This window comes from Carlito syrichta, unplaced genomic scaffold, assembly GCF_000164805.1.
Source record: "Carlito syrichta isolate Samal-C Ts95f unplaced genomic scaffold, Tarsius_syrichta-2.0.1 Scaffold239038, whole genome shotgun sequence".
Taxonomy (NCBI): Eukaryota; Metazoa; Chordata; class Mammalia; order Primates; family Tarsiidae; genus Carlito; species Carlito syrichta.
Window position 1 is genome coordinate 381,926 of NW_007183134.1, and position 22,105 is coordinate 404,030.

Here is a 22,105-nt window from a genome sequence, read left to right on the forward strand (position 1 = left end):
TAATGGGAGTGACGTGAGTTAAACCCATTCGGTTTAGTTTCAAATTTTAAAACTATTCAGAATTCTAGAGGCTGCCAAGTACCTGCTTTGCTGTAATCCTTGACCATACGATGCCTTGATGAGGATATACTCAATATTGCTAAGAACGGACATAAAATCCGAGCGTGTGACAGGTTTTTCAGAAACAGAGTTAAAATATTTCCAGAAGTTCTGTGGATGAAAAACCCATTCAGTTAGGTTCAGAGTACAAATTCTGACAGGCATATGAACTTATGAAGAACACGTTTCTTTTATAAATTTCCCCAGAAATGAGCCCTCCTGTGTGCATGCCACTTAATTTAACTGACGAAGACCTCTGGTAACCTCACCCGGCAGGCACCGTGTCATTTATCAGCAAATAACACATTACCTAAGGCAGCGCCAGCCACACGATGACTGTCCAATCAATATCTGCTAGAAGAAGAAATGGACACTTCCCAAATTTGAGCAAGTCCAAAGACTTCTGTGCCATTATATCTAGATAGGTTGAGGCTAGAGAACCAAGATGAAGGATTTAAGGTGTAAGTCCCACTAAATTAACCATTAAGCCCAATAGGCATTTCATGGGAATATATAATTTGAATAGTTTTTAAGAAATCTTCCCGAACCCATTGGAATTTTGATCCCAGAGTCTTCTTGCTCATTCTCTGCGGCTCTGAGCCATCAAACAGCAAAGTTTACACCTTAAGGAAATTATGTGAGATTATGTGAAAAGATCACATCATCACCTCTTTCATTCCTGCTTCTCGTTCCTGTCTCACTCCATTCTCCGGTGCTGGGGTATCCATGTAAATGACTTGCTTTCTGGTCCGACCTCCTTTGATGAGCACTTGAGGCTCGAAATTGGAGGCACCGATGCCATCAGAAGAATAGAAGGCCACACTGTACTTTAGCTTGCCACCGTAGGCCATAAGCTATCAAATAATAAATTGTTGATTATGTCTCTAACATAGCCTTGCTTGAAAAACGTTTTATTGCAAGCCTGCCACCATATAAGAGAAATCTTGTACCTTAAACATGCATCTCCATGACAAAATCCAGAATAACAAATCATGTCCTCATGATTCAAATTACGTTCAAGCTCCTTTTCATGAAAAGTTATCTATATTTGCAGGAGCACTGGATGTAGATTCGCAAATTTTAAAGATTAGAGTAAATTCACATATTGACTCTGTTGTTTAGATCAACAATAATGCAAGTGATGCCTTTTACGACTCTTTTATAGTAGGGTTTCTTCCCCCTCTGAAATGAGTAATGGTTGAGAAGGCCTCCCAGGCCACAGCACGTAGGTTTGTGTTGATCTTATATTAGTAAACACAATATAATCACGTGCTGCATAACAACGTTTTAGTCAATGTCAAGCCACATATTCAATGCTGCTCCCATAAGACTGTAATGTTTATTTCTAATGTACTTTTTCTAGGATTAGGGATGTTTAGTTACACAAAACTTACTGTTGTGTTACAATTGCCTATGGTATTCAATACAGTCAACACTGTACAGGTTTGTAGCCCAGGAGCAATAGGCCAGACATATAGCCTTGGGGTGTGTAGGCTATCCCACTTAGGTGTGTTAAGTACATGCTAGAATGTTCACACAATGACAAAATCGCCTAATGACACCTTTCCAAGGGTTATCCCCTTTGTTATGCCACATGTGACTGTATATGTTTGCTGAATTACTGCTTTAGGAAGGAGATAATTAATAGACTTCCAAAATTAGTGAAAATCTTAAAAGAACCATACATTTGGGGAGATTTTTATAACTACTCAACTTCTCCATCCCCACTTAAAAAAGGAAGTGAATAACCACCCTTTTGAATGACAGGCCAACACAGAGCATAGTGCTTCTAAACTACACCCATATTCCCCCGGAAACAGTGGCGGGTTCCAGGCCGGGCATGTGCCTCACCTGGTCTCCCTGGAACTGTGGTGGGAGCCGCCAGTAAAACGGCTCTGCGTGAACATGCTGCCGGACAGTCACGGCGTCCAACAAGACATCTGGGGCCTGGTAGTACACCCCATCAGTTGTGCCCTTCAGGTTACTCTGAGACACCACACGCAAAAGAGGATGATCTGGGCCCAACGTCACCTAGTCATCGAAGCGGGGAAAAATACACTTCAGAACATGAACTCATCACCCACGTTTGATTTGCTGGGTTCCACCATTGTTTCTCAGATGAAACAGCTTGATTATTAAAACAGGAATTGTGAAGACTTTTCCTTTCAACTAAACAATCTGGATTAAAATTAACATTCAGTGCTTTTAACTGCTGTATTTAGGGTGAAACTATTGCTACACTTGGGAGATGTCCAATGACATGCAGGAGATGGTTGAGATGCTGCAGGTTTAATCTTTCCAACTAAAGCTTTTGATAGATTAGCTGAGAAGCAGCACCAAAAGCCTTTAGTTCAAGCTCCATTTATTCCCTCGGCCAGCAGAAGTACAGCTCTGATTCATGTACTCGCCCAAATTGGCTTCCTAGAATTTCTCATGTCACAAGAGCAACATTTAATGTGAATACTTGACTGTGTCGGCTACCCTCGCCCACCTCCCACGGGGGAAGGGATGGAAACAGAACATTTCGACTGTACGTGACTTACTGGGGTCCTCACATAACCTTCCAGCTCAGAGCAGAGGTGGGTTAGCCCGAAGCAGAAGCAAGGGCTGCATCCCAGAGGGTTGTCTGCACGGAGAGCAAAGGCGCCCTCTCGACATTCGCTGCACTGAAGGGCAATGACGTTTTCCTAAAGGGAGACAAATAAAGGACTTACTTTTGCTTAAAAAAAAGAAATGTAATTTCTGGACAAAGAGAAATGAAATCAAACACAAAAATCATTCCAGAAATAATTTTAGATCCAAAAGCATCACTGTTTCGTTGGACCAGGTCTCCAGCTTCCCTGATTGCTGGTTCTCTCAAAGACTCAATCAATGATTCCCAAACAAATGTATGATCAGAATCATTTTGGAAGCTTCTGGAAAATCAGATTCCCTGATGAGAATCCCCTGGGAAAATCCCAGAATCCCCCTGGAGTCCCCAGGTAATTCTGACGATCTGAGTATAGAGAAGAACTGACCAGGTGATTATTAGGCAGGTTCCTACCATTCTGATTATCTGCCATGAGAATTGTTATCATAGAATGTGATGAGTCAAAAATAAGGAGACTGATGTTTCCATCACTCCCTGGCTGTAATATCTATGTGAGTTTCTCTTCTTCATCTCCAGTGACCCATCAAGCCATTAGCATCATCAAGCCAGGTCATAGGTGTCTCCTGACATCCCCCTCACATCACAGTTACAGGGAACACAGTCTGGAAAGTCTCTGAAACCCAAGGGGGAAGGTGGCAATGACCTCGTAATAAGAAAGCACACTGGGAAAACTAATGAAAACATAAAGAATTTTAAAATGACATTAAAATCTTATCTCCTGGGAAAATAATAAACACAAATTTCCCTCTGACTGGTAAGCACAACCTGGAGCATAATAATCTCACAGCTAAGCTGGGCTCGGTGGCTCAGCCTATAATCCTGCGCCTTTGGGAGGCTGAGGTGAGTGGATTGCCTGAGCCCACGGGTTCAAGACCCTCCTGGGCAGCGAGACCTCATCTCTACAATAAATCAAAAATAAGCTGGGCGTGGTAGCGCATGCCTGTAATTCCGGCTACTTGGAAGGCTGAGGCAGAAGGATCGCCGGAGCCCAGGAGGTCGAGGTTGCAGTGGCCGGGAGCGGCCACTGCACTCCAGTGTGGGCGACCGAGTGAGACTCCAACTCAAAAAAATAAAATAAAATAATTAATAATAATCTCACAGCTATAGCATCACAAATCTTCCTGAAGCTCTGTGACATCTCTTACCTGTATATTCAAGATAGGTTGGCCACTCAGCCCACTAGAATACACGATTACAAATTCAGAGTGTTTTTCAAATCAGTTCCATCATCTGACAGGTAATTAACAGTAAAAATTTCATTTTGAGAATCTTCCGTCATTTTAGAGAAGCATGACAGACTTGAAACTCAGACGCAGAAGGGAGTGTGAACTCCTTAGAAGTGTCTAACACCTCGCTGCTTGCTTAAGCAGTCAAAGCCCAAGAGTCACAATGACGAGCTGGAGACAGGAAGAAAGCGGAGGATGGATACCTTGCAAGAGCAGGAGCCAGTTTCTTCCTCACAGCTGCAGAGACCCTGGTCCAGGTCACAGGTGTCTCCCGACGTCCCCCTCACATCACAGTCACAGGGAACACAGTCTGGAAAGTCTCTGTAACCCAAGGAGCACTGATCACACCTCCGTCCGCCAAATTCCGACTTGCATTGGCAATGGCCAGTAAGAATGTCACACTGATGACTGATTGATCCCACATGACTGCAGTTGCAGGCCTGAGAGGAAAAAAAATCACTAACTAAATAAAAGGCAGATGCTTTATGTTTCACCATGTATACATATTTGGATTATAGGAAAATACTAAATGTGGGAAGCTGTGCAAATGAACTTATATCTCTTTCGCATGATTGCTACATGGGTTCACTTTGCCACATACCAACAGGAGACAGGGACAGCATCATTGGACATCTGTGTGTCTTAGTGACATCAAGCCAAAATTGTGAGCTGAAATTAAATCTAGTAGGCTAAAATGGTCTGGCAGAATTATTTTAGAAGTCAGGTAATTTTTTCATGGTTTTCAAAGCACAAACCATATTCAAGTTTAACTGAAGAAAGTTACATAGGAAACTAGAACCCTCACAGATTGAAAGTATTCTCCTCCCGCAAGGAAGTGGTTTATGACTTAAAAGACAGTATACATTGCACCACATACCAGGGGTGCCAAAAAATGTATACACATTTTAAGAGATGCTGTCTAGTATTACTTTTTTTTTTTTTTTTTGAGTTGGAGTCTCACTCTGTCATCCAGACTGGAGTGCAGTGGCCGCTCCCGGCCACCGCAGCCTCGACCTGCTGGGCTCCCGCGATCCTTCCACCTCAGCCTTCCAAGTAGCCGGAATTACAGGCAAGCGCTACCATGCCCAGCTGATTTTTTGATTTATTGTAGAGATGAGGTCTCGCTGCCCAGGCGGATCTCGAGCCTGCGGGCTCAGGCAATCCACTCACCTCAGCCTCCCAAAGGCACGGGATTATAGGCTGAGCCACCAAGCCCGGTGTAGTATTACTTTTCAAAGGTGAATTGAATTACGGTAGCAATGTATAATTGCAGAAGCCACACATAACTTGTATTCATCTTTTATTTATTTATTTTTGAGGTGAAGTCTCACTGTGTCACCCAGACTGGAGTGCAGTGGCATGCTCCTGGCCACCGCAGCTTCGATCTGCTGGGCTCCGGCGATCCTCCAGCCTCAGCCTTCCAAGTAGCCGGCACTACAGGCGCGCACTACCACACCTGTCTAATTTTTTATTTATTGTAGAAACGAGGTATCACCAAGTTGCCTGGGCGGGTCTCGAACCCTCAGGCTCAGGCAATCCACTCGCCTCGGCCTCCCAAAGTGCTGGGATTACAGGCTGAGCCACTGGTAGTCACCTTTTGTTATTAGTATATATTGAGCATTACAATTTTAATACAGTGTTTTCTTTTCTTAAAAGGTGTATACATTTTTTTAAGTGTCCTTTGTATTTAAAAAGCACTGAGATTTTTAGTTCTTTTTGGATTTTCTAGCCATCAATTTCACTGTTAGGTTCTCAAAGAAAACCTGGGAAAAGGTGTTTTGAGGGTACTGTTCTCCCTTCACCTTGATTCCTAAGAATCTGAATGACTTGTAAACATAAACCCCAAAGCGCTTCAACAGGTGAAAATGGAGCAAATAGATCAAAGGAATGCAACTTGCTACAGCGGAGTGACTCTCAGACAAGACAGCACAGCGATGACAGCACACACCTGGCACCCTGTCTCCGGGTCATGGCCCCAATGCTCCTCCTTGCATTCCTCACACTTCACACCCCGCGTATGAGGAGGGCAAACGCACTCGCCAGTCTCTGGGTCACAGGTGTTCTGAGTATGCGCACAGTCACAGGCTAAGACAAAGACAGGCGTTTTGTTACAGATCTGGGCGATCGGTAATTACAGGGGTAAGAGATGATACTGTCGCTTCCCTTTTATAAAAGTCTAGCGTATTCTCCTAGTCCCTAAAAGACCTCATGATTCCCAAGACCCCTTGGTGTCTCAGGGGGGTTGCTGTCCCTCCATGCCAAGAGATGCCACTAGACGTGAGGAAATCGGGAGAGGATGGGAACCGCAAGGAAAAGAATGGAAAAGACCTTGCTGTGTGGGAAGAACATTGGAGCTAATATGTACTCAGCACTTACTGTGTGCCAAATGCCTTGGTAGGGACTTTACGTACAGCCCTTACAATGGCTTCTTGATGATGATTATACTTCGCTTCCCCATTTTACATATGTGGAAACTAAGGCTAAGCGAAGCTAAGGGGTGGATCTAATCTCCCACAATTAGTAGGCAGCTGAGCCGTGGCCAGAATTTACGGTTGTACCCTGATAGGGACAGGGAACTAGAAAAAAAATGTATAAAATCCTTAACACAAAGGAGAGACAAAGTAAAGGAACTTAACACAAGTTAATCAGAAGTCAAGGGAGGGCTCCAAGAAACACCTGGGAATGCCTATAAAGTCTCAAACAAAGAATTCAAGAGCTTACGTGTACAGCCACCATCCTGGTCGGCATAGAAGCCATGGGCACACCTGTCACACTTCTTCCCTGCTACACCTGGGACGCAGTGACACTGGCCTTCCTCTGTGCAGTTGTCTGACACGGAGCCCGCCATGCTGCAGTTACAGGCCTGGCAGCCAAATCCTGAGTCCAGCCCATAGTAGCCATGCTATTTTACCAGAGGGAAGAACATGGAAGTCAACATATGTTTTAACAAGCAACGACGTGTACTCAAATGTTTTTCAAAACACATGCAGGATGTTTCATAGACCCGTAAAGTGTTCAAGACAAGATTCCCCTCCCTTCGACAGAGAACACCCATCCTCTCCTCGGGGAAGCGTAGCGTTCACCAGCCATGGTTAGGGAGTCAGCACTTTTTGACAGTCTTGAATTCAATTTCTGATGAACCAAGCTAAGGAGCCAACTATACACATCCCTGTCACATATTTTAATTGCATGCAATGACCAGTAAGCATCTTACCGAGCACTTGTCACACTGTCGTCCAGTCACATGTGGTTTGCAGTCGCAGAGTCCAGTCTCAAGGTGGCACACAGCAGAAAGGGACCCCTTCTCATGGCATTCACAAGCTAATGTGCACACACATAAAAGACATGTTACTGTTCACTTCTGGGTATGATTATCATAAGATCCTTAATCCCCAAAGGAAAAAAATGAAAACATTCAATATTTCAAATCACAAAACTTAAAAACAAAAAGTTACTTTGCAATAACTTTAAAAGTTTATCATTTTCCTGAAAAGTAAACCAAAATAGGGCTAGTGGAAGGAACCATCACAGAAAAAATAACTTAAGCTACTAAGATGATAATTAACAAACTCATCTGACCAATTTCATGAATTCCTTGAAGTTTTTAAAAATGAGCTACAAATTTCCATGAAAAACAAGCAATGGCGATTTCAAAGTCACTTGGCCATTGGCTCCCATTCCAGGCATGCATTTATTTAATATTGTAAAGCTTACTTATAATATGAGCTAGATAAGTATGCATGAATATTATATTCACAATTTAATGAAAAATATTTTCTTGTTCTAAACCATGAATCATTTGTAGTTTCAGGCCAGATATTTCGGATTTATCTACCGTTGTGACATTGATGTTTAAAGTTACAAAGTTCCCCACCTTTCCAAAGTGATGCAACTTAAGAGAATCAAACAACATTTGATTGATATTCATGGGACAAGCCTCAATATGAACTTCAGTTAGAATATTTAATATGCTCACTGACAAATTTATCCAAGCCACTATGAATGTTTGGACTTGGAAAATGTATAGTGTCTGTCATGATACAACGATGTAAGCAAAGCAAAGAAAAGAACTTCACGAGTTATGGAAAGCCCATGCACAATGTGTGAGGCAGCTTGCTGTGGCAGGAGTGGTGGACCCTGGAAACTGGAAGGTTGGTGTCAGAAGAAAGGCATTGGAATGCTGCCTCCTTAACCGACTGACACCAACCAGCCTGGACCAAGGCCTTGGGCCTCTCTCCTGCCCTCTGTTTTCCGGGTGTGTGTTAATGCCACAGCTCTGAGGGAGACTCCCACCTCGGTGGCCTTCAGGGACTTACTCCTCCGTCCCTGTAGGCCGACTGTGCGCACTCTACTGCCAATTGCTCATCATGTCCCTCTCAACTGGCCTGGCACAACACGAGACATACACTCACCTCCCTTAACTCTCCACCTGAGATTCCAGCTCCTGGGGGCTCCCTCCTTTCCCGCTCTCCCTTCCCCTTAGCATGGCTGTCCAATCCTGGCCCCTTACCTGCTAAAACTGCTCTTCCTAAAGTCTCCAGCGAGAGCCCAAGTGCCAAAATCAGTGAGCAGACATCAGACCTTATCTTACTGAATCTTTCTGTGGAGTGGGACCCTGACCGCTCTCTCCCTTTTGAGCCTTACTCTCACTAGGTTTGCAGGGCACCACCCTCTTCTTGTTTCATTCCCATCTCTCGTGTACCTCTTGCTGTATCTGTCTTGCTTTGTCTGTCTCGCCCTTTCCCTCTGGGGACTATTTAACTTTCAATGCAGGTGTGGTCATCGCAAAATACTGATGTTAATACAAAACTCAAATTTCTTATACGACGTGTTTGTCAGCTTGTGCCAGTCACATTCGGCATTTCTTTGAACCTTCTTAACAAACTTAGGAGGGAGGTGTTATAATTTTCTGTATTTTTCAGTACAAAATCTAAAACTTAGAAAGATTATATAGCTTTCCATAAGTCACACAGCTATTAGTAGTTCTTAAAAATAATAATTATTAGTTAAAATATGACGTTATAAAAATACTAATTTAACACAGTGGCCAATTACTGACTAGCCAGGTACTTTATATTCATTTTAATTCTCCTAAGTACATGACAATATACAAATTATACTCATTTAATTTATTTCATCTATGTTTCCTTTGATGTTAGAGCTCTGTGGAGTTTCCCACAATCCTCATCTGCCTCAATGCTCTACCTGGACGAAATATCCATACCCACTACTTCAACTGCTACCACAGCAGAGGCAGAAGGTGAACTTGACTGATCAGTTCATTATCTTGCCATCCTTCCCAAGAGTAGGGGGGAAAGGTGAATAAACAGATAAATGCTGGATTAAACCACATGAAACTTTTTTAAAAGGTCAAGGCCAGGCTTGGTGGCTCAGCCTATCATCCCAGCACTTTGGAAAACCGAGGCAAGTGGATTGCCTAACCCCCAAGTTCAAGACCAGCCCTGGCAACTTGGTGGGATCTTGTCTCTACAGTAAATTTAAAAAAAAATTAGCCAGGTGCGGTAGCCCGGTGGGGTGGCCGTGACCATGTGTGCCACTGTACTCCAGCCTGGGCGAGAGAGTGAGACTCCAATTAAAAAAAAAAACCTCAATAATATAGAACACTGGCATTTTCACTTGGTTTAAATGAATAAAATATAGCATTCTATACAAATGTGGGGACCTATGGGAAGCCCAAAGAGCGAGCCCCATTATAGAAATGTAAGGACTTCTCATGAATTATCCGGAAACAGTTCCTAGGTGTTTGTCTTATCAAAGTTAGGGGAGGCAAAAAAGGAAATGAGAAATAAAAACTGTAAATGCTCAGAAACTAGAGAAAGCCTAGACAGCATTGTCTCCATAACTAGCCCATTCCTATCCATTCTAACATTCCTCCCCCACCTTGCAAGCCACCACTATGACCTTCTGTTTTATGTCTCCTTTTATCTCCATGGTCAAGGCCCTACCTGAAGCCCTCATTGACTTTGCCATTCATTTTCACTTCTGGTCTTGTCTCCTATCCCAAAACCCCCACAGCCAATCTCTCTACAACAATGGCGGCTGAGTGAACATTCAGACACACAGCTCTGATTATATCCTACCCTGTTCAATGTCTACGAGGGTTGCGGGTGAGTTCCAGGATGGGATAGACGGTGTAGCCTCAGCTCCTAAGCACTGCACGAGACCCTGCCAACATGGCTGCTTTCCACCTGTCACCTCGAGACACCCTGTGCTTTCCACCACTGTCTCTTCCATTCTGGCCGTGTTCTCTCAGCCTCCACTCAGGGTCAGTCTACCTGCTTGCCTGGGCCCCATCTTCTCCCGATTTGTCAGCCTTCTTGGGACTCTCCTCCTCATCTTTCAAGTCTCAGATTAAGCAGCACTTCTCCCCTGGACGCCTTGGGCATTGAACACGTCCTTCCTCTGTGTGTCTAAGGCACACCCCAGGGAGGTCATTCATTGCCCTTGACCTTGGCTGTCCTGTAAGTAGCCACTAACCACATGTGCCTACTGAATGCTTGAGATGTGGCTGATGCAACCAAGGAACTGAATCTCTCATTGAATTAATTCTAAATTAAATATTGAAGGAGTGTTATCACATGGATGCCAGTATTAAAGAAAATGACTTTTTGGTACATGATGGAAAACTTTAAAATATGTTCGAACCACACTTTTATGCAAATTGTATGTCATCTAAATATAGATCAAGTATTTCTGATGAAATTTAGCATCCTACTTGAGCTGGGCTATAAAATAAATACTGAATTTCAAAAATTCAGTATTAAAGAAGAAAGTAAGTATGTCTTTAATGCTTTTAAAACTTTATTACATGATAATTTTTTTAACATTTAGGTTAAATAAAATACAAGGGGAGACCCACCCCCAAATGGAATTGTGTATTTGTTCTTACTGCTAAAACTTCAGCCACCTTCAAAGTACTCTCTGCTTGATGCAATACAACTATTGAGGTGCTTTTTGTTCCACAGCTCAAAGCAAGTTTTTCTTTCTTTCTTTTTTTTTTTTTGAGTTGGATTCTCACACCCATCGCCCAGGCTAGAGTGCAGTAGAATGCTCATGGCCACCCCAGGGTCAACCTGCTGGGCTCTGGCAATCCTTCTGCCTCAGCCTTCCAAATAGCCGGAACTATAGGCATGTGCTACCATGCCTGGTTAATTTTTAAATTTATTGTAGAGACAAGGTTTCACCAAGTTGCCCGGGCTGGTCTTGAACCCGTGGGCTCAGGCAATCCACTCGCCTCTGCCTTCCAAAGTGCTGGGATTACAGGCCGAGCCATCGAGCCTGGCCAAAAGATTTTTTAAAAAAAGAATTAATGTATATTTTAGCCACACAAAATCATCTCTATACACTTGAACGTGTACACGTTTATTCAGTCTCTAGTGTGTATATATGAAACCAAGGACTTCTTTTTTTTTTTGAGTTGGAGTCTCACTCCTTTGCCCAGGCTGGAGTGCAATTGCACACTCATAGCTACTTCAGCCTTCACCTGTTGGGCTCCGGCGATCCTTCTGCCTCAGTCTTCCAAGTAGCTGGAACTACAGGTGAGTGCTAACACCCCTGGCTAATTTTTTGATTTATTGTAGAGATGAGGTCTCACCAAACCGCCCGGGCTGTTCTTGAACCCATGGGCTCAGGCAGTCCCTTTACCTCAGCCTCCCAAAGTGCTGGCATTATAGGATTGAGCCACCATGCCTGGCCTTTTATTATTTTTTTTTTGAGTTGGAGTCTCACTCTGTCGCCCAGACTGGAGTGCAGTGGTCGCTCCCGGCCACCGCAGCCTCGACCTGCTGGGTTCCGGCGATCCTTCCGCCTCAGCTTTTCAAGTAGCTGGAACTACAGGCGCACACTGCCACGCCCGATTAATTTTTTGATTTATTGTAGAGATGAGGTTTTGCCTGCCCAGGCGGGTCTCCAACTCGCGGGCTCAGGCAATCCACTCACCTCAGCCTCCCAAGGCGCGGGATTACAGGCTGAGCCACTGAGCCCGGGTGGTCATATTCTTAATCAGAGAGCAGCAAACATTTTCTGTAAAAGGCCAGACGGTAAGCCTCTGAAGCTCTGCTGGCAACAACTCAACTCTACCTGCCACTGCAGCCCAAACAGACACTACTCTATAAGAACAAATGTACAAAAATAGGCAGCAGGCCAGAATGGGCCGGCGAGTCACATTAAAACTGTTTTTGAACTCCTCAGTTTTGATGCTTTATACTCTTTCTGCCGTTTTTTGTTTTACCTCTTCCACGTCGGCAAAAATGTTTCCCTTTGAGGACTGTTTTCATCTGAGGAAACAAAAAATGTTGCTTGGGATGAGATCAGGTGAGTAGGGAGGGTGGGGCACGAGGTTCGTGCAGTTTTTGGACAAAAACTGCTGAACACTCAGCGAGGTGCGGACAAGTGAGTTCATAAATTACCCAGCATGAAATGGGCAAACGGGTTGAAAGAATCTCCAAAAAAAAAAAAAAGCCGAATGCAGCTTCTCACAACAACACTAGCCGGTACACTGATGCTGATGAGTTCCTAGAACACTTACCTAGAGGGAGAAGCCTGTCCTATAAAGGGTTCACCCTCCAAAAACCAATTCTGGTTGTTTTTTGGGTCTCCCCTTGTACATTATTAAATACATTTCACCTATTTCTTTTTACTTTTTAAAAATGTGGTTGCTAGAACATTTTAAGTTACATATGTGGCTTACAATATATTTCTACTGGTCAGCACTGGTTAAAAAAATGCAAATGACTATCTTATTACTGGTAATTATAAAAGCTACAGTTATTTAATGTCTAGAATTTTAATTTTTTTTTTTTAGTCGGAATCTCATTCTGTTGCCTAGGCTGGAGTGCAGTGGCAGGCTCATGGATACTGCAGCCTCGACCTGTTGGGTACCCGAGATCCTTCTGCCTCAGCCTTCCAAGTAGCTGGAAGTGGGCGCTACCATACCGGCTTATTATTTTATTTTTTAATTTTATTCTAGAGACAGGTGTGGGTTTCTTTCGTTTCTTTCTTTCTTTCTTTCCTTCTTTTTTTTTTTTTTTGAATTGGAGTCTCACTGTGTCATCCAGGTTGGAGTGCAGTGGCACACTCACGGTCACCACAGCCTCGACCTTCTGGACTGAGGCGATCCTTCTGCCTCAGCCTTCCAAGCAGCTGGAACTGCAGGTGCGCACACCACGCCTGGTTGACATTTTGATTTACTGTAGAGATGAGGTCTCACCAAGTTGCCCAGGTTGGTCTCAAACCCCTGAGCTCAGGCAATCTTCTAGCCTCGGCCTCCCAAAGTACTGGGATTACATGCTTGAGCCTCTGCGCCCGGCTTTAGAATTTTAAATTTATTATCACATTGACATCGCAGAAAAGGTTTAATATACACATATAATAATGTCTATTTTACGTATGAAGAGATAGTGGCTTGGAGAGGCTAACAGATTTGCCCAATGTCACATAGCCAGTCCTGGAATCAAATCCACATTAGTCAGACTCCAAAGACCGGGATTTCCAGGTGTGCTTTTCCCCATTCCCTGGGTAGTTTCCCAATAGATTTGGACCATAATTTTACAGCTACCTATCACAACAATTGGTATAGTGCCTGGGAAACACCAGTCACTTAATAAACAATGAATGAGCAAAGGAGTGAATCATCAAGGCTTGCAGTAAAGATGAAAAGAAATGATGGAAGAATTGTGAAAACATTATGTAAACTGTGAGGCATTACACAAGTATTAGTTATCCCAATTACCCTGTTGTGATAACCAATCAAGACGGCTACACTGCTGAAGATCAGGGCTATAAAACATTTTCAATCTCTTACTGTATGCCTGTGAAAATGTTTTCTGTGTCGCTGGCGCCCTCTTGTGTCTCCACATTGTAATGGCACAGTAGGATTTCAGCATTTACATGGAATTATCAAAATCATTTATGATCGCCACTTTTATGGTTTTGCCCCTTCTTAGAGACTGCACAAAGAAAGAGCATATGAGGGCTGAATCATTCCTAAGGCTGAGTCTACTGAGGTATATGTAAATCGACTTTTCTTCATGAGTGGGTCCACATGAGCTATCATTTCAAGGCTCAGAGGATAGCCTGGCAGAGTCGTGGGGGGTCAGGTTGCTCAGGCAGACTGCCAAGACGAAACCAACATCAGGCTTCATGAGAGTTCAAGGGCTAGAGTCTTGCCACTTCCCACCCTCATTTTGCAATCCCATCTGCCTCATGCAACCTCTGCCTCTCCTCACAAACGTGACAGGCTTGGAGCTTTGTTCCTCCTTCATTTCAGTTGCTGGGAGCAGGGCTGGTACTCTGGGAAATGTCATTGTCTCCTAGACTGGAGGAGACATACTGTCCTGGCCCTAGACCTCAGGATAGGAACTAACCCAGCTAACACGGAGCAGCTAGGGAAGTGGGCCTTGGGTCTACATGAGATCAGTTAGAGACCCTGCGATGTTGATACCGGTCCCTAGTAGGCTGAGCCCTGATGCACACATGGGAGGAGGTGGACGTGGGCTTCCCATGGCGATGAGGAAGGGGACCTGGCCAGGCCCTGGCACTCACCGCGGCAGTTTTTGGCTGTCACGGCGTCCCCGTAGAAGCCGTCTGCACACCTTTCACAGTGGGGGCCATCCGTGTTCCCCAGGCACTTCAAGCACTCCCCGGTGACCGAGTCACAGTGACCAGCCTCCGAGGGGTCCACGTTGCCACTGCAGTCACACGGAATGCAGGTCGCCCCGGGCACGGTTGGGTTTCCATAGTAGCCATCTGCACATCTACGTTAAAGATGGGAAGTGGGATCAAACAAGCGCCGTCACTCAAGACCTTTCCCCACTACCCGGGACTCCTTGAGTGACTAATAAATCGCATGGACTCTCTTCCATAGGATTTACTGTGACAGGGATACGATCCCACGCTAGGGCATTCACATTACTCCCACGCCCGTTGAGAAGAGCAGAGAGGGTGGCCAAAATGAGGCATAAATCCAGAACACATGTGACTGCGACCTGGTTGACCTTGACCCACCCCGACCACTTGGGACCGTGCAGCTCTCCTAGGGGCGTGGCCAAAGCTGGGCACCAAGATGCATATATGGGAGAGGATGACACTGGCTTTCAGAAGCCAGAAGACAGCTATCCAGTCAACTGCCCGTCACCTACAGAATTACCCAGAGCAACGGAATGTTCAGACGTGTCAGCTGCCCATACTGACTTCCAGCTGCTTCCAGCTGTTCTTGAGAACTCAGATTGGCCAGGAAAAAATACTGCTCTTTAAACATTCCCAGCAAGCTCTGACACTAAATTTTTTAATGACGTATTCGATTTTCTCTGTGATTCTATGAAACAATAATTTTGCATCAAAACTTCCAAACCACACTTAACCTTATTTAAAAATAAACACACGACTTATATTCGGTTTTTAAAAATGTTAACGCAGCTTTTTTAAACCAGCGACACAGAGTACCTCTCACACCACGTTCCCGAGTATCCCAGGGCACACTGGTCACAGACCACTTCGTCCCCGTCATCGAGGTGGCAGGTAGGGCTGAAACTGCCAAAACATGAGCAGTGAATGCAATTTTCCAGTGGATGGTGGCGAATCTCAAATGTTCGAAATACTCATATTCGATCACTCCTTTGCCTATACACTTTCAACAGGCCCTCACTCTTTGGCTCAGAACCCGAGCCCTCGGGCCACCCAGCCCACCCTGTGACCCTCACCTGTCCCCCGTCCCTTATTCTGGGCACTGGTCCCTCACTGCTCCCCGGTCCCCCCATCCCTCGACCCACAGTACCCTTACTTCTCCCCTTCTCTGCCTGGGCTGGCCCACCTCAGCCCCAAGGCCCGACTCAGCTACTGCTTCCTCCAATCCAGGAGACCTGTTCAGATGCCCCTGGAAGCTGGTTCCTCTCCTTGTTCCCTGGCACTAGGCTTCCAGCCTCGGGGCCCAGCCCACGCCGGCCAAGAGCAAACATGCTTAAACATGACATTTATCAGTTGACTCTTGGCCCTCCCAAGAGTCACTGCTGACTGAGGTCTCTCCACACCCTGTTCCTGAGTCTCAGGGTGGCTTGCTGGGGGTGGTTGGCAGTACTTCTCACGAGTAACCCTATTGTGTCTTTTTTTTTAGACTGGAGTTTCAAATAAAAATCCCTGTGGGGGATTTCTTTGGGAGTGGGTGGAGGAAGCGTTCCAAAGGTTAAACCAGTGAGAGAAGAGGCTGTCAGGCTGCTGTCCCGCGGGGCGCACATGCCCCAGCCTGACGTACAAGGCCTTGCTGGCCTGTTTCCTTCTACCTCTCCGCCCCCACCCCATGCTTTCTGCTCCAGGGCCCTCTGCAACTCCTCAGACAGGATGTGCCACTCCTACAGCCATGCCTCAGCACTCCTGGCTCCTGCTGCCTGGAACCACCGTCCGTGCTGTCCGTGGAATTCCTTGTCAACCTCCAAGTCTGAGACAAGAGTTTCCTGCACCCACCCGAGTAGGCTGGGCGCTGCCTTCCCTCTGCCACTGCCACACAGTCTGGAGGACAGGCCTCCACCCTAGTCATGGCCACACATGAGTCCCTGGGGCCAGCAGCCAGGTGTGAAGAGCCCGAGATTAAGAGCACCTTCTGTTGACACCCAGGACCTAGCAGTCAGGCAATGCACATTTGGTGAACCAATGAGTCAATTCAGGTCCTCTTCATTTAGCCTCATATGTATGAAATTTGGTGATCAGAGCAAAACTCCTGAAGCCCAGGGATGATGTCTTATTTCTCCCTGTGTCCCTTCTAACTCCCAGTCCCGTGGTAGGCATACAATATACACGTGTGAAAGAAATGATCATCAACATGAGACCAAGAGGGACCACTGTATGCACATGCACTTGCTACCACACTCCTAGTCTCGCATACTGTAGTATGCCTAACTTTTTTTTTTAGAGATAATCCATCCCTCTGTCTTTAATACAAATCGATTACCACTGGGTACGCTAATTGCGCACAAAACCTTGCTCTGAAGAGATGAGTACCATGTCAGTGGATGTCCTGGCAGGAGCAACTGCGGGGGCGGGGGGGTGTCTCAGACTTACTTGTTGGAGGCTGTGGTAAGAGGGCAGGCGCAAGGCTGGCAGTCCCCTGGAGTCCCTCGGAAAGGATGCCCGTAGAAGCCAGGCAGGCACTGCTCACAGTGATCCCCAGTGGTGTTGTGCGCGCAAGCCTACGGCACACACACGAGAAGAGGAATCCGCTCAGTTGCCTTACAGGACTTTCAGACTCATCTACAAGCAACTTCAAGTCCAAGTGACTACAAAGGACAAAATGCTAAAAGTCGCCAAACTCTAAGTTATAGGAAGGCTTACCTGTTTTCAGATGAACTCATTTTGAAAAATGTAATCTCAATGTAATGTAAAATCTAAATGCAATGTCATAAAAACCTAAATGTAATGTAAAAGCAACCTAAGAACTTTCACTTTGACCTCATTGGAGTAACTGATACCAGACTTGCTCACTGTAGGAAACAGCTAGAGAACTGAAGAACAATATGTCAAACAACTGCTTTCAGACACTAGACGACAGCTAGTGCATGGCTATGATGCCCGGGGAAGGGAGGTTGACAAGGCAAGTCCCACGGTCTTGTGTCTTTCTGCCTGGGGGCACTTGCCAGGCAGGGGGAGCTCAACCCAGCCCGGTGGTCTTGCTGAGTTGAGGAGACAGAGGCTTCCAGTTTGGGGATGCTGGACCAGGTGGGATAGGGACAGAGTAGCAGAGCTTTGTAAGAGTAAGAGCTCCTGAAATGTGTATAGGGGATCCTTTGGATGACTACTGAATACTAAGCTTCCTGTGTATACAGTAAATCTCCATGATGCCAAAGAAGTATAGATGAGCCATAAGCTGAAAGATTCAGAACTCACACAGAGCTGAAGGACATTAGAATTCTGACCAGTCAGGGTGGGGAGAGCCTGAGAAATAGTCCCAGCACCCTAGGAAGCTGTTAGTAGTCAGGCTAACCCTGGTGATATTAGAACCGCCCTGATAAACTGCTTGCCAAAACAAACTTCCACATTCTTTAAAGGAAACAACAAAATACAGAAACTCAGCAATGCAGCAATATTCGTCATGTAATTAAAAATGACTGGATATGTTCCCACTGGGCCCATCTGGGCATGTGTGGAATCCACGAGTCCAGAGAGATAACGACTAGGTAAATGAAAGTACTTATGAAGAGAAGGGAGGGTGCTTGCTGATGGTAGCATACTGAATGCTACTGATAAGCATGAGGAAGTTCTGAAAGTGGAGGATCACTCTGTTGCAGACGTGATAGTGAGTACTGGTTAGGCAAGAATGATCAGACTGCAGAATCTAAGGAGAAATTCAGATGAAGAATAGGAAAAAGAGGAAGATGGTCTTCAAGTGTCTTCTTCTGGCTGCTTATTAATTGCAAAAGGAAAAGATAGTATATGTTGGAGAAACTGATAAACACCTTGCCTATATTATCAGAATGGACACCACCAGTGAGGGGCAGATGGACACTGGGGTTCCCACAGACAGTGCTCCAAGGAAGGGGCATCACTGATGAAATATTCTGGCTTGAAATGCATAACCTGAATCCACCCATGAAAAAAACAATGGAAGGACCCAGGTAAGGGACATTCTATTTTTAAAATTCATGATTGTGTTTTTCAAGATGCCAATGTCATAAAATTCATAAAAACGTTATGGAAACATTTCAGATTAAAGAGACACAACAATAAAATGGAATACCTGACCCTACGTGGGGGCCTGGACTGGAGGTTTCATGCTGTGTAAGACACAATTGGATCAGTTAACAAAGCTGAAAATTGGATGGTAGATTAGAAAACGTAGAGCACCAGCTAGACGTGGTGGCTCACACCTGTAATCCCAGCACTTTGGGAAGCTGAGGAGAGAGGATTGCCTGAGCCCAGAGGTTCGAGAACAGCCTGGACAAGTTGGTGAGACCTCATCTCTACAATAAATTTTAAAAAATAGCCAGGTGTGTGGTGGCATGCACCTGTAGTCCCAGCTACTCAGGAGGTGGAGGTGGAAGGATTGCTTGAGCCTCCAGGTTGAGGGTGCAATGGCCGTGAGTGTGCCACTGTGCTCCAGCCTAGGTGACAGAGTGAATCTCTAACTCAAAAAAAAAAAGTTAAAAAAAAAAGAAAAGAAAATGTAGAGTCCCAATGCTAAATTTACCTAAGCTGATAACTGCACTACGATTATATAAGAAAATATCTCACCCTTAGGATAATCATACTGAAGTATTTTGGGATAAATGATAGTGGTGTATGCAACTTATTCTCAAGTAGTTTAAAAAAGATATTATGATTAGATAGATAATGAGACAATAAAGCAGATGGGAGAAAATGTTAACAATAGGAGAATCTGGGTAAATGGTGGGTGTCTTTTGAGTACATTTAAAATTATTTCCAAATAAAATTTTCTTTAAAAATAAAAGATGAAAACTACTAGATGTAAGAAGCAACAAAACAAAATGTGATCCATAATCAAGAGAAATAACTGTCATTAGAAACACACTCAGTAACCACAGAGATGAAGGAACTAGAAGGCATTAAAAAAAAAACTGTTATAGACACCTCAAATATTTAAATGAAATAGAAACACTGTGATGAGAGAAATGCAGGATATAAAATAGGACCAAATAAAACTTCTGGAGCCAAAAAAATTACCATATCCAAAATGAGATATTGAATGGGTGGGCATAACATCAGAGTAGATACCGCAGAAGAAAAAACTGGTGAATTTGAAGACAGCAATAGAAACTCGAACCAGGGGAGAAAAACAACTTAAAAGGTCCCAGCCGTGGCCGGGTGCAGTGGCTCACGCCTATAATCCCAGCACTTTGGGAGGCCGAGGTGATGGGATTGCCTGAGCCTGCAGATTCGAGACCAGCCTGGGCAACTTGGCAAGACCTCATCTCTACAATAAATCAAAAAAATTAGCCCGGTGCCACGTGTCTGTAGTTCCAGCCACTTGGAAGGCTGAGATGAAAAGGATTGCCTGAGCACAGCAGGTCGAGGCTATGGTGGCTGGGAGTGTGCCACTGCACTCCAGCCTGGGTGACAGAGTGAGACTCCAACTCAAAAAAAAAAAAAAAAAAAAAAAGAAAGGTCACACCTTCCATCATCTGTGGATCAATAACACATGGAATTAGATTGAAGAAGCGGGAACAGAAAAGATATTTGGTAAAAATATCATAATTTGATAACTACAAGCTCACAAATTCTAGAAGCTCAAGAAAACTCAAACAGGATTAACATAAAGAAACCCACACTGGCTGGGTGCGGTGGCTCAACCCTGTAATCCCAGTACTTTGGGAGGCTGAGGCGAGAGGATTGTCTGAACTCTGGGGTTTGAGACCAACCTGGGTAACTTGGTGAGACTTCGCCTTTATAATAAATAAAAAAAATTGGAAGGCTGAGGTGGAAGGATCGCCAGAGCCCAGCAGGTCAAGGTTGCAGTGGCCGGGAGTGGCCACTGCACTCCAGTCTGGGCAACAGAGTGAGACTCCAACTCAAAAAAAAAAAAAATCAGCTGGGCATGGTGTGAGCGCCTGCAGTTCCAGTTACTTGGAAGGTTGAGGCGGGAGAATCATCTCAGCCCAGAAAGTTAAGGCTGTGGTGACCGTGTACCACTGCACTCCAGCCTGGATGACAGAGTGAGACGCCTACTTAGGAAAAAAAAAGAAAACCACACCAAGTCACATAGTCAAAACCAGGGACAAACAAAAAATCTTAGAGGCAGGCAGAGAAAAAAGACAATAACACACAGAATTACAAGAATAAGAAAGACTCCCCAACTTGTCATTTGAAACACTGTACGCCACAAGCTGACAGAACTTCAAAGTACCGAGAGAGAAATCTACAAAAATAGATTTCAAAGTTGAAGGCAAAATAAAGCCTTTCTCAGATAAAGAAAAGATAAGAAAATTCATCAGCCAGCAGCTCTGCACTAGAGAAATGCTGAGAACCGTTCTTCAGGCTGCAGGAAGGTGGCATCAGGAAAAAAAATCACAAAGGAATGAAGAGCATTGGAAGTGTAAATGCATTTTTTTTAAAAAATGAAAATCACCAGGTACGGTGGCTCACGCCTGTAATCCCAGCACTTTGGGAAGCCAAAGTGAGAGGACTGCCTGAGTCCAGGGGTTTGAGACCAGCCTGAGCAAGTTGGTGAGACTTCGTCTCTTCAATAAATCAAAAATTTAGCCAGATGTGACGGCTCACGCCTATAGTTCCAGCTACGGTGAAGGCTGAGACAGAAGGATCGCCTGAGCCCAGCAGTCGAGGCTGTGGTGGCCATGAGCGTGCCACTGCACTCCAGCCTGGGTGACAGAGTGAGACTCTGACTCAAAAAAGAAAAAGAAAAGCTTTTCTTTAGAAAATATAATTGCACCAAATCAGGAAACAAAAGAGGAGGGACCTCGTCCTGGACCAGGACCAGGTGGCACTGACCTTGCATGTGGGCAACTGCAAGGCTCCAGGGGGCACTGGGCCAATTCAGCACATGCTTCCTCAGGTTCCTCTTTTCCACTAACCAGGTATTCCCCGCTCCACCCCCCACCCCCACCTCGTACTGACTCGCAACCAGAACTTTCTCTTATCAGCTCTATCCACCTGGCCCACACCACTCACCCTGTCCGTACCATTCACCTGGTACATCCTCTCCTCTTGGGGTGTACCTCATCTTCCATTCCCCTTATACCCCTGCTATTAGAGTCACTCATTTTACATGTGTCTATTGGCCATTTTTCACCCAGCAACTTAAAATGGTATTTTCAGTTTGTAAATGACACCCATTCTTATAGTTTCCAAGGATGATAAACGTTCTCCCATACATTAAGTGTATTTGGGACTGTAAGTATTTGTATTACATCTATTTGACTCCAGGCCCTCACAAGTTTTATTTAGGACTCTCCTAGACCAGAACTTCTACACTGGAATCTGGATATAAATCACCTGGTTTACATGTAGATTCGGATTCAGGAAGTCTGAGGTGGGGCCTGAGACTCTGCATTTCCAGCCCGCTCCCAGGTGATGTCCAAGTTGCTGGTCCACAGACAACAGGATCTTAGATGCTTTTTTCCTTCTCTTATATGACCTTGGTTTTGATAGT

At 44.9% G+C, this 22,105-nt stretch overlaps 1 protein-coding gene across 1 annotated transcript in view; it reads right to left on the reverse strand.

The window, feature by feature from the left end:
* Positions 1–22,105, reverse strand: part of LAMA1 (laminin subunit alpha 1) — a 157,110-nt gene that overhangs the window by 73,024 nt on the left and 61,981 nt on the right. Inside the window, exons 18-28 of the mRNA XM_021709489.1 lie at positions 17,047–17,174; positions 15,439–15,525; positions 14,539–14,750; positions 7,190–7,296; positions 6,697–6,877; positions 5,924–6,060; positions 4,179–4,415; positions 2,643–2,786; positions 1,951–2,130; positions 768–953; positions 83–210 (exon numbers count right to left, since the gene is read on the reverse strand). Of these exons, the coding sequence (XP_021565164.1) occupies positions 83–210; positions 768–953; positions 1,951–2,130; positions 2,643–2,786; positions 4,179–4,415; positions 5,924–6,060; positions 6,697–6,877; positions 7,190–7,296; positions 14,539–14,750; positions 15,439–15,525; positions 17,047–17,174 (1,727 nt within the window). The remainder of the gene's footprint in view (positions 1–82; positions 211–767; positions 954–1,950; positions 2,131–2,642; positions 2,787–4,178; positions 4,416–5,923; positions 6,061–6,696; positions 6,878–7,189; positions 7,297–14,538; positions 14,751–15,438; positions 15,526–17,046; positions 17,175–22,105) is intronic.